Consider the following 13,462-nt stretch of genomic DNA (forward strand, 5'->3'; position numbering starts at 1 on the left):
CCTGAAGGTGCGCCCCCACCCGGTTTGAGGGTGGGGGGACGTTTTCACCGGTATTCAGGACATTAGATCGAGCATCAACTACTACTACCGGTGCGATTCTTCCCTTCCAACATTTAAGTACTACAGGGAGCGGTAGTCACCGTTCCCTGAATAGATCTTTTCCTTTACCTTTTCCTAAGATTAGTCTCAATTCCCCACAGGAATCGGATCTGGTTGACCAGACAGGCCAAGAAGCCTCTAGCCGGGTGACTTCGGTCCCTGAGGTTCAACCAGAAAAGATCACCCTTCCTGATAGGAATCAGGTATCTGATAAATGTGTGGGAACAGAAAACGACCAGACTTTCTCGGATGGTCGGGGCCAGATAGCTCTAGGGACGCCTGGTTCAGATCCAGTCAGCACCAGTGGTCCTAGAAATTCTAGGCTGGCCTCGTCAAGCCGGCCTGGCCGACTTGGACAGGCTAGTCGCAGACGTTCCGTGGGAACTTCGTCTCAGGGAGTGTCTGTGGTCTCAAGGACCAATTTACCATCGTGCTTTACAGTCGCTGGTTTTAATGGCCTGGCCATTGAGACCCAAGTACTGAAGGACAGAGGTTTGTCAGCTTCAGTCATTCCTACCCTTATTAAAGCAAGGAAAGCGACTTCCAGCAAGGTCTATTATCACACATGGAAGACTTATATTGCGTGGTGCGAATCTTTAGGATTTCCTCCACGTACCTATTCGGTGACTCGAATATTGGCTTTTTTGCAACAAGGGGTTGAGCAGAAGCTAGCCTTGAGCACCATCAAGGGTCAAGTTTCAGCATTAGCAATCTTCTTTCAGAAACCTTTAGCTACCAAGTCCTTGGTGCGGAATTTCATCCAGGGGGTGCGGCACCTGGCTCCACCAGTCCGCGCGCCCTTACCGCCCTGGGATCTTAATTTAGTTTTGTCGGTTCTACAGAAACCTCCCTTTGAAAACATCAGGGAGATTCCCTTGCTTACTTTATCCCAGAAGGTGGTCTTCTTGGTGGCTATCACTTCTGCTCGCAGGGTGTCAGAACTGGCTGCATTATCATGCCAGTCCCCATACCTAGTGATTCATAGGGATAAGGTAGTACTTCATCCTAAGCCATCCTTTCTTCCTAAGGTGGTTTCAGATTTTCATCTGAATGAAGATATTGTACTACCTTCCTTGTGTCCTCAGCCCAAGCATCATCGGGAACATGCGTTGCATTCCTTGGATGTGGTTCAGGCAATCCGAGTATACCTGAAAGCTACGGAATCATTCCGTAAGACGGATTCACTTTTTGTGATCACGGATGGCCCCAGAAAGGGTTTGCCTGCATCTGCCGCGACCATTGCCAAATGGATTAGACAGACGGTGGTACAGGCTTATTATATTAAGGGTCAGAGTCCTCCGTTCCCTGTTAGGGCGCACTCCACTCGAGCGCTCAGTACTTCCTGGGCCATTCGCCATCAGGCGTCGGTGGTCCAGGTATGTAAGGCGGCCACCTGGTCGTCGGTACATACCTTTACAAAATTCTATAAAATTGATGTGACGGTATCGGCGGATGCCTCATTTGGCCGCAAGGTTTTGCAGGCCGCAATTTGAGGAGACCGGTGGTCTACCTCGAGAGTTTTTTTCTGTTAGAAAAATTTATTTTTTGTTGAGTCTCATCATTAAGGATGAGCATTGTAAACTTCTAGTTGGCACCGGTTGGGCCTTCTAGATTGGGATTTGATTTCCATTTTCCCACCCCTCATTTGTGATACTGCTCTGGGATGTCCCGAAGGTGCTGTATCACCGAGGACTACGTCTGTCAATGAGCGATAGAGAAAAATGGATTTTTGTAAAATCTTACCGTAAAATCCTTTTCTCTTAGCTCATTGACAGACGTAGTCCCCGCCCCTCTGTTTTGGAGTTGGGTTGGGTTAAAATCTCTAAAGACTGCTTTTTGACATAACTGATTTGCTGAGGCAGAGAGAGAGAGGATATACCCTCTGGGACTGCCCCTAGGGTGTGGCCAGAGCTTTTTAATTTCCTGTCTAGTCCTGCTCCTGTGGAGGCAACATAACCCGAAGGTGCTGTATCACCGAGGACTACGTCTGTCAATGAGCTAAGAGAAAAGGATTTTACGGTAAGATTTTACAAAAATCCATTTTTTTTGGGCCTGAATAATTGATAAATAATGCATCATTACAGGCTTATATTAAGGGCAGGGACAGAGGAAACTAAACGTTCCACTATATTATCTATCTATATCTATATAACACTATATTATGATATCTTTTATTTAGCTTAGTACTGTAGTTGGCATCCGTGATATACAAAAAACGTATAAGGACACTAAATTATCATGTTTAAAAAAAATTTTTAATTTAAACTTGATACATATACTTTTGTGATTCGAGCTGTCCAGCTGTTTAGGCTGTTTCAGTGCATAGTTAAATGCCCAGTCAAGCTGTCCGTGTGCAAGGCAAGCTGTTTTATTGTTCTTGCTCTTGCCTGTTGATCCTCAAAACATCCACGTTTTTTTTTTTTTTTTAAATAACCAATGCTAGGGCAGTTTTTCCTCAGACCACCGATGCTGAGCATTTTTTCCTATCCCAGAATATGAACACTGAGAAAAATGACCCTGCTTTACTAGTTATTCGGAGGAAGAATGTGTGACTACTAACACTAGAGCATTTTTTTTCTTCCACTGTCACATGCTTGCTTTCTACTACCAATGCCAGGGCATTTTTCTTCTAAATGACACAGAGACATTTTTTTTCTCCCATCAATTCATGACATCAGTATGTTACACTGTGTTCCCAAACGCCCCTCTCTGTAAGCTTTACTGTGCATTACAATGCAGCATGAAAGTGTTATATCTTGTCTATATTTTGTGTACACAAATGCACTTGTAATGAGTTTATTTTTTTTTTTTAATGATCTTTTGTTTTAAGCTACCTGCATGTCTAAAATCTTTGTTTTGGCAATCATTTTTGTTGGTATAGTGGCTGTGGTATGTGTACATTGTATCCTGCAAATAGGTTCAGACTTTGGTGAAGCATGCGCTTTTAGGCTCCGTTCACATCTAGGCGTTTTGGGGCGTTTTTGGGGCGTTTTTCTGCTCTAGGATCAGCTCTCAAAACGCCCAACAAGACAAATCCTATTCATTTCAATGGCCCCTGTTCACATCTGAGCGTTTTGACGCTGTATACAAAACGCCCAACGCTCAAAAAAGTACATGAGCTTCTTTTTGGGCAGATTACAGGCGTTTTCCATTGATCTCTATTCAATCTAAAAACGCCTGCACAAAAATCGCGGTAAAAATCGTGGTAAAATCGCGGTAAAAAACGCCGCAAAAATCGCGGTAAAAAACGCGCGAAAAACGCTACGCTCAGGTGTGAATGTAGCCTTAAGGAATGAGAAACAAAAAAGTGTTGCTATAAAAACAATTATGAATAAACAATAAATCACATAAGTGAAACATTTAAGGAAGGTTTAATATTCAGTGCAATATAGTCACAGCCACTTTTGTACACACCACATAACTTTTCTGAATCATTTTATCTTTCTCAAGTTCCAAAGTTGAGCGGTATAATGATACCGAAGCGTCACTTTCATAGAGAAATGGCTCAAATTAATTGCAGGTTAGGCTCGTAGTATAATTATGTATCATTGACTATGCAATGTATATTCTCACTGCTACTTTTAATACAGGTTTCCTATCGTTGTACATTGTTAATCCTAGTGCAATTTTTTTTTTTTTTTTTTTTTTTTTTTTTTTAGGTGGGACATTAAGAATTTATGCTGACAGCTTAAAGCCAAATATTCCATACAAAACTATCTTGTTGTCGACAAACGATACAGCAGATTTTGCCGTTATTGAATCACTGGAAAAATATGGTATGGAAAAAGAAAATCCCAGGGATTTCTGCATTGCCAGGGTGAGGATATGCTTTTGTAATACTTACTCTTTTTATATTCTGCATATATGTAAAGCATATTTTTATTTTATGTATTACAACTATACAATTTCTTTTCATGTTCTGTTCATAATACCCTTATGGCTCTTCTTTTTCACATCTTAGCTTATACTTAGGTCACTTTAAGGCCTCATGTACATAGAAGTAAAAGCCAAGTTTTTTCTGATCTGAACATGGGTGAATTGTCAACAGAACAATGCACACAGCTGTGTAAAGATCAGTAAAGGGTATAGAGCTGTAAAAAACATATTGGCGTGCAGTAATTTATGCAAAAATGCATATATATGTGCATATATTGCAACATTGAGCTAATGGCCTAATGTATTGTGCACTCAATATAAGCAGTGTTTACTACTTTTTCCATCTTCATATAAATATGGTATAAAAACAGTTTTGCACACACACAAAAAAAGTACAAAGTAAAAAATAATAAGCAAAAATCATCAACCAGTTAAAGATGGTGTCCAAACAATAAAAAAAAAAAAATTCCAATACGTGCCAGTGAAGATAAAATCTTTTTCCATGGATGCATTCTTCCAAGTGAATCCACACCACCTCAGTGCCACAAGTAAGCACTTAACAAAAAGGAATGACCGTGATGCACTAATGTCGCCACACATCTGTACATGGCAATCGGGATTTGGATTCTTTTAACTGAATAACGTTTTTTCTACAGAATACATTTGAGTGCTTTCAACCTTATAAAAGTATTGTGGAGCACATGATCCTGGATAATCGATTTAGAACCTGTCGTGACCTTGCACAAGAGACAAATTGTGAACACAATCATTCACGCACATTTGCATCTTTGAACATTTAGCGCACGCTGGGTACCAAGGCGGAATTCTGCTTTTGACTGGCACAAAAGAGTTGATGTGTGCATTGCGTTGAAGCAGCTTTTAGACAGTGAAGGCCAGGATTTTCTGGATTGCATCATTACATATGACAAAACCTCGGCACATCATTTCATTCCGCAATCAAAGCGAGCATCAAAGCAGTGGAAGCATTTTGGACCACTGAAAGAGTGCCTCAGAGGTCAGCATTTTAGCACTGATGTTGAAGTGAAGCGTGCTGTGCTAGGATGGTTCAGGTGTATTGACCAATCTTTCTATGCCAAAGCTTTCCAGACATTAGATAAACTCTTAGATAAGTGTATAAATGTAGCAGGGGAGTATGTTGGAAAATAGTTGCAGTTGTCACTCCTTGAAATTTGTATGCCGTTTGTGTGTGTGTGTGTGTATATATATTATTTCTAGCTTGTAAGTTCGAACGAGCAGGACCCTCTAATTCCTCCTGTATTTTACATACCCTGGCAGAACTTATGATTTTTTGGCCATTTTTCAGAGAATATGAATGATAAAACAAAAACTTTTCTTTCACTCATGGTTAGTGTTTGGCTGAAGCCATTTATTATCAATCAACTGTTTACTCTTTATAAATCCTAATGACAACCGAAACTACCCAAATGACCCTGATCAAAAGTTTACATACCCCAGTTCCTAATACTGTGTATTTCCCCCTTTCATCAATGACAGCTTGAAGTCTTTTGTGGTATTTGTGGATGAGGCTCTTTATCTTTTCAGATGGTAAAGCTGCCCATTCTTCCTGGCAAAAAGCCTCCAGTTCCTGTAAATCCTTGGGCTGTCTTGCATGAACTGCACGTTTGAGATCTCCCCAGAGTGGCTCAATGATATTGAGGTCAGGAGACTGAGATGGGCATTCCAGAACCTTAATTTTATTCTGCTGTAGCCAATGACAGGTCGACTTGGCCTTGTGTGTAGGATCATTGTCATGTTGGATTGTCCAAGTACGTTCCATGTGCAGCTTCCAGGCTAATGAATGGAGTTTTCCTCCAGTATTTTTTGATAACATACTGCATTCATCTTGCCATCAATTCTGACCAAATTTCCTGTGCCTTTTTATAGCTCACACATCCCCAAAACATCAGCGATCCACCTCCGTATTTCACAGTAGGAGAGTCCTGTGTTTCACCTGAAGTTATTTGTGGGTTTTTCTTTTCATCCCGAGCAATTTTCCTGGCAGTTGTAGCTGAAATTCTAGTTGGTCTACCTGACCATGGTTTAGTTTCAACAGAACCCCTCATTTTCCACTTTTTGATCAGAGTTTAAAATCTGCTGATTGGCATTCTCAATTCCTCGGATATCTTTTTATATCCCTTTCCTGTTTTATACAGTTCAACTACCTTTTCCCGCAGATCCTTTGACAATTCTTCTGCTTTTCCCATGACTCGGAATCTAGAAACGTCAGTGCAGCACTGGATGAAAGATGTAAGGGTCTGTCAGGAGTCCAGAAACTCATTGACCTTTTTTACACACACACTAATTACAAGCAAACTGGTCACAGGTGAGAATCGTTACCTATAATAGCCATTCAAACCCCTTTGTGTCAACTTGTGTGCATATGATCAGGCCAAAATCCCCCCGGTATGTAAATTTTTGATCAGGGTTATTTGGGTAGTTTCTGCGGTCGTCATGATTTAAAAAGAGCAAACACGGTTGATAATAAATGACTTCAGCCAAACGCTAACAATAAGTGAAAGAAATGTTTTTGTGTTTATCATTTATATTCCCTGAAAAATGGGCAGGAATTCATAAATTCTACTAGATCTATATATATATATATATATATATATATATATATATATATATATATTGTGTGTGTGTGTGTGTGTGTGTATGTATATATATATATATATATATATATATATATATATATATATATATATATATATATATATATATATATATATATATATATATATAATTTTTTTTTTTTTTTTTTTTTTTTTTTGCATGTTTAGACAGATTTCACTGGCACTTAACAGTGAACTGAGATATTCCATGATTTATTTTTTTTTTGTTTTGCACTTTTTAACTGTGTGGCAAATATTCTACAATATTTGAGGGCAGATGAAGTAGTGAACACTGTTTTTGAGTGTGTATAGTGCTTTATTTTAGGGAACTGTCACAGCACTTTTTTTTTTTTTTGTATGTGGAATTTTATATTAAATGTGTGTGCTGCTTTTTCAAACTTGGTTTTACCCTTCTTTATTGGTTAATATTGCAAAACTGGCAATTAGAAGAGAATGAAAGATTTTTCAAACAGACATTTACATGCCTTTGTGTGTTTATGCAGGGTCCTTTACAGAACATTTTTCTCAGAATCTTTCTGTCAACAAAATCCTGAACTTTTAGCGAAGTTCCACCCAAAGTGGAAGTTCAGTTTTAAATACTCCTCACCCCCTTACATGCCACATTTAGCATATCATTTTTTGAGAGGGGGGGGGAGCAGGCACCTCGTTTGACAGGTATCCGCTCCCACTTCTGCTCAGAACACCGTGGCCTCTCTACCCCTCTCTCCTTGCAATCTTCTGGGACATGTCACAGGTCCCAGAAGTTTGCTCGGCCATTTAGGAGGTGCAGTAACTTGCGCATTTGCAGTGCCCACCCAGCTGTGAAGCCGCAAGCTGCCACAGCCTGGTGCCCACACTTGTGATCCCGGCGCCGGGGAGAAAACCGACGGTTCAAGCGGCCGCATTGCTAGATTTTGGGACAGGTGAATGTGTTTTAAAAGTCGGCAACCACACTTTTTGTAGTTGCTGACTTATTTAATAAACACAAAAATGACTAGAACAGCACTTTAAACATCAGTAAATTATTTTATCCTTGTGCAACTGCCCTTACCTTATTGTGACACTTCTTGCAGCCGCAAAGTTTTGTGCATCCTAATGTAACAGGAGCTACCTTTTCGGCAACAAATAGCCTATGGGAAAACAGAGATGCCAATTCGCTGCTCCAGATGAGAGGTGTAATCCTGTGGACAGGTGGGACTGGGTGCTAGCCCCGGCTCGCATCCATGTATACGACTTGGGAAAGAAATTGGCTGCACACCTCCGCAGGTCCAATAGATATTTTGAAATGTATCTAAACTGCCACCAGGACAGGCCATAGAAAGGTTGATGCATTTCACACTGACAACGTGCTTCTTCAAAACGTAGGGTTGTTAGGTTTTAAAGAAGAACATTGTCAGTGAAACGTTTCAACCTTTCTATGGTCTGTGTCCATGTCCTGGTGGCTTTTTTTTTTTTACATGTTTCAATAAATCTATTGGACCGGCGGAGGTGTGCGGCCAATTTATTTCCCAACAAATAGCCTATGATATGATCACTCAGAGACTAATGTTTTCATCTATGGCATCACTTCTCAATGCTTGTTGCTACTCGCATTTATGTGGTGTCTGGAGAAGGGAAGGAGTGAAACCCTTTGGGGAAGCAATGTCATTAGCAGCAAAATCGTTGTGTGACATCAGCTTAAGTTTTGATGTTACTTTACTCTTGGAAAAATTAATCTATTTGCATGATAGCTTTTGGATGATTGAAAGACTTGCATAAGACTTGCATAAGAATATTTAAGTCTCATTACTATGAAATATATCTAAAGTCAATATATATATATATTTTTTTGTTTTGGATAGACTGGGGAAATGTTGAAACCCCTGTCAGCCTCTTCCACTAGGCAGCCTGTCATCAGAACAAGAGGAAATCTTTGAATTGGGACCTAATAAACTTTTTACAGAAACAGAAGAGATTTCCACTTAATTTGGAGAGGTTTACTCTTACTACTTGTTAAGTCTTGAGTATGGGAAGGGTAATCTCTCCAGTTGGAAATTGGTTTTGGATAGAGTAGGGAATGGCTAAAAACGTTTTTTTTTTCTACTGCAAAGTAGAGTTTTATCTTGGATGCACTTTTTTAAATGTTCTTTTTTCTAAATATATCTACTTATATTTGCTTAGGTAATGTTACCACCTGGTGGCCAACATTCAGATAAAGGTTTGAAAGAAACAATACTGGATGATGATGAATGTCCTCTACAGATATTCCGGGACTGGCCAAATGATAAAGGTAATAAAACTACAAAAGGACTTAAGTCCTAGATTTGCACATGTTTATCAGATGGTTTGCATGTTTGAAATTGTATTACCGGTCAATTTTTTTTTGGTCATTTATGAGGGGACTTAGGATTCAGTTATTTTAAGACAGTCTGTTTATATTTCTACTTTGAGGAGGAATTTAAAGCTCACAAACAAGCCATTGGCGGACTAGATACAACACTTCCCACTTCCTCCAGTTACTCCTAGTCCTAGGCTTGTTGTGTTTTCTCTATGGAGAAAAGTTTAATTATTTTTTCTAGCCATTTCCTCCGTTTTCTAGGCATTGGCTGTGTGATCCTCTTCAGCTATCATTAGACCATGAGTGTCCATGATTTTACCTTGTATTCTCAATTTAAGTTTACAATGTTAACCACTTTCTGACCACCCGCCACAGATCTACTACGGCAGGTTGGCTTGGCTGCGTGAATCGCCGTACCCATACTCGGGAGCAAGCATGGGGGGCACGCATGCCGTGATTCACAAAAGGGGAAACTAATCTGTGGGGCGGGGCACCCGCGATGGCCGCCGGGCACCAGCAATGGCTGCTGGGGACCTGTGATCACACCTCCAGGAAGACAGAACGGCGGTCTGCCATTGTAAACACGGCAGACCGCTGTTCTGTCAGTTATCACAGGGCCCCTGTGTTGATCCGATAAGCCCACCCCCCTCACAGGTAGAAAACACCCCCTAGGCTCACATTTAGAATTTGATCAGCCCTGGGTTAACCACTTCCCTGCCAGTGTCCTTATTACAGTAATAGTGCATAATTTTTTTAGCACTGATTACTGTAGTAATGTCACTGGTCCCCCCAAAAGTGTCAAAATTGTCAGTTAGGGGTCTGATCTGTCCGCTGCAATATCGCAGTCCTACTAAAAATCGCTGATCGCCACCATTACTAGTAACAAAATAAATGAAAATTACATAAATCTTTCCCCTAGTTTGTAGATTCGATGACTTTTGTGCAAACCAATCAAAATACGCTTATTGAGATTTTTTTTAACAGAAATATGTGACAGAATACAAATTGGCCTAAAATTATGAAAAAATGTGATGGGGGGGGGGGGGGGATGTTATATAGCAATAATTGGAAAATGTTTTTTTTTTTTTTTCTGAATTGTCGCTCTTTTTTTGTTTATAGCGCAAAAAATCGCACAGGTGATCAAATGCCACCAAAAGAAAGCTCTATTTGTGGGGAAAAAAAGAACAATTTTATTTGGGTACAGCGTTGCACGACCGCGCAATTGTCCGTTTAAGTAACGCGATGCCAAATAAAAAACAATGTCCTTAAGTGGTTAAGCAATACAACATGTTGGATTCTAAGCACAAAGGGACCAGTTGTGCAGAATCAGATTCCTCTAGTCTATTTCCGCTAATCATTTTGTATCAGCCTGCAGTTTCCCACTCTCAGGTGCCTGACACTGACAGTCTGTAATTTTTCTCCCCTGTTTTGCGCTAATATACTCCTTGGTGTCTTAGCTCCTTATCATGAGAGGAGTTTTCAGCATCCATGCTTGAATTTGAGCCACAATTCATATATGCTAGTTGGCTGTAAACAGGCTCCTTCCCTTCCTCTCCAGAATCTGTTTCTCACTTACCTTCAGGGGTAGAGGTCTCTGAGTCTATTTGACAGCCTCACAAATTCAGCTGCCATAGCTCCAATTTTTGAAGATATTCTATTGGTTCTTATTTATGTGCGGCATGCAACTGTGAAATTAGAACAGCCTGTAGCTTCTACTAGTGCGGTTACTACTCGGGATCTTTGATAGACCCCAAAACTAGCAAAACTTTTCTGATGCGTTCCTTTCTTGAACCTTTTCTCTGCGGTGACTAAAAATCGTTTTGCTGCTCCCAAATGCTTTACACTGTAATGCCTAATTGAGGAGGCATTTATAAAGCAGTGGGCCGTTCCCAATGTGGACCCAGGACTTGTAATTACTATTTTTACACAAATGTGGCAGTTACTGTATTTTGTACTAGACCCATGACCCACTGACCTCTTACATACTCAAAAATGCACTTTTTTGTATTCTGCAAATATAGGTGCATTTATTACCTTTTTCGCAGCAGGTGGACTTGGGAGAAGGCTCATCTAATACCATCTTTGGGCACAAGGTCTTTTAGGCAGCTTTTGAGCTTCAGAAAGCCCCCAAGTTGTATTGTTGGTTTATTAGCATTTTGTGTTCGGTGTTACCCACCAAGTTGGTCTGTTTTGACGTCCCAGTTGTCTTAGAATAACTGAATCCTGTGTCCCTCAATGAATGAGCAAGAAACAGGATTTCTTTATCATTCATTAGGGTTATAGAATCAGAAGTAAATCAGACAATTGGTTCACTGGAATTAACCTTTTACATATTACTAATTTCGGAAAACTGTCCGGTTAGCCTAGAAGTTGCAGATTTCTGTCTTTAAATTCTAAGTCCACCTTAAGACCACGTTGCATCTTTCACCCATATTTAGGACGTATCATGGTTCCAAGCTGGCGTCTGCCTCTCTCCATTCAGACTTTCGGTTGCATTTTATTTCTGTGATACAGAGATGTAGTTATGGTTAGCTATGGTGTCACTCATTATTGTGGATTTAGACCACAAAATACAAGTATTAAACTGTTAGTCTCGGAGAGAACCAAGTTAATAATTCTCCCATAGCTTATGGTTTTTAGATGTGTATGATTTTTAAATCTTCCCGTACAACCAATCTTTTGCAACAGTTATAACTGTGTCATGCAATGTATTAGAGTTGTGTTATTTAAAATTTTAGAATATGTATTGTGCTAAATAAATTCATATAAATGAACAAAAAAAATGTTATTGTCTCTAGAAACGTTTAAACAGCACCTGTTTGCTTGCTGCCAGTGCATCTAAAAACAGGGTTCGGCTAACAGTCGCCTACTGTGCATACATTTTAAGTTTGATATATTCACAAATACTATCTACATGATAGGATTATCGCCCTAGAGGTGTTTATTTGACTAGCATCACAACATTGTGCTGCTGTGTGGAGTGACATGCCCATGCTTTCCATGTGTGAAGACCATGGAATACCTCGCTGTCATACTTGTTACAGTAGATTTTTGTTTGCCAGTGACAGTGCAGAAGTGGTCTGTTAAACCAATGCTTGTGTTTACAATATAGTCAAGCCCTAGGTTTTGTTTTTCAGCTATGAAAGCTCAGAATGGCAATATGGTATCTCTAGTACAATTTGTGTAAAATATTTCAGATTTACTAAAACAGTAATATGAGGGCCTACTTAAAGTATAACTAAAGGAAAAAGCTTTCTTTCAGTTTTGGATAGAGTGTAGGAGTGTTACAACACCTGTCAGGTTTTTTTTTTTTTTGCTGTCTGTGCCCTTTATAGGGAGATTCACCTTCTCTATTTGTCGTGTTTACCATGATCATGGAAAGGGAAAGTAAAGGAAAATCCCACATTTTGGGTTGTCCCCAGAAAAGTAATAGTTGGGGAAATCCTCCAACAGCCACATTCGTTCGGGTGACCTGGGTGTCCCCAAGGAATTCCCTTAATTTGCAAGGATTTCCTCTCACTTCCTGTTTGGCTCTGGGACAGGAAGTGAAAAGAATTCTGACGGTTTCTGATCCTCCCTTGCTCTATCCAAAATGGAAAAGAAAAGTTTTGCCTATAGTTCTTCTTTTAAATAGTGTTTTCAATTTGTATCTAGTTAGACAAACAGACTCATTACACAGTTGTTGGTAGATCTAGAGGTTTTTACACAGCCGTATTGTAATGTATATAGTCATCTTTAGCCTAAGACACCCCTAATGTTACATAGTTACATCGTTAGTTCAACAGATGGTGTACCAAACACCTGTTTGAGATGCCGGTACTGCCCACAGTTCCCAGAAATAAAGTAACACCAAGACTTTTCACCACTCTTCTTTTTATTAATCCATCTGAAGTAACAAATCTTAATCTATCTGAAGTAACAAATCTTAATTGTTTGAAAGTTACAAACAGGACAATATACTTGCAACATATATTCGGGTCTAGCTCCTTGACCCTTCCTCAAGCCCATTGTCTGATTGTCAAACATCTTTTGTTCATTAGCTTCAGTTCTGACGTTAAGGCCTCATGCACACTGGACGTTTTTACAGCTGCTGTTAGCAGCGTCAGACGTTTTTTTTTGCAGCTGCAGAACGCCCATCCATGTTATTCTATGGCCTCATGCACACATAGAGCTTTTAGGAGCTCCAAGTGGCATAGGCGTTTTACAGCTCCAAAAAAAACCCAGAAACTGTGGGTTCAGGAGCTCCAGCGTCAAGCTGCAAAAAACGTCTGACGCTGCTAAAGGCTCCATAAGGCTCCATAACGTTGCTTAACGTGCGTTAAGCCACGTTATACGTTTTTTTTCTTCCATTCAAGATCAATGGTTCCCTATTGATTTGAATGGAAGTCACACCGCAGGTCGGATCAGGGTGATCCGACTTGCGGTGCGACCTGCACTGTGAGAATCTTGAGGGGGAACTCCACGCCAAAATGGGGAAAAAAACGGCGTGGGGTTCCCCCCCAGGTTCCAAACCAGGCCCTTCGGATCTGGTATGGAA

General features: G+C 40.2%; 1 protein-coding gene across 12 annotated transcripts in view; it reads left to right on the forward strand.

The window, feature by feature from the left end:
* Nucleotides 1-13,462, forward strand: part of AFDN (afadin, adherens junction formation factor) — a 438,519-nt gene that overhangs the window by 127,717 nt on the left and 297,340 nt on the right. For all 12 annotated transcript variants that reach the window (XM_082249807.1, XM_082249808.1, XM_082249806.1 and 9 more), the window contains exons 6-7: nt 3,759-3,916; nt 8,769-8,877. In XM_082249807.1, the coding sequence (XP_082105933.1) occupies nt 3,759-3,916; nt 8,769-8,877 (267 nt within the window). The remainder of the gene's footprint in view (nt 1-3,758; nt 3,917-8,768; nt 8,878-13,462) is intronic.

This window comes from Pelophylax lessonae (genome assembly GCF_965119305.1).
Source record: "Pelophylax lessonae genome assembly, chromosome: 3".
NCBI lineage: Eukaryota > Metazoa > Chordata > Amphibia > Anura > Ranidae > Pelophylax > Pelophylax lessonae.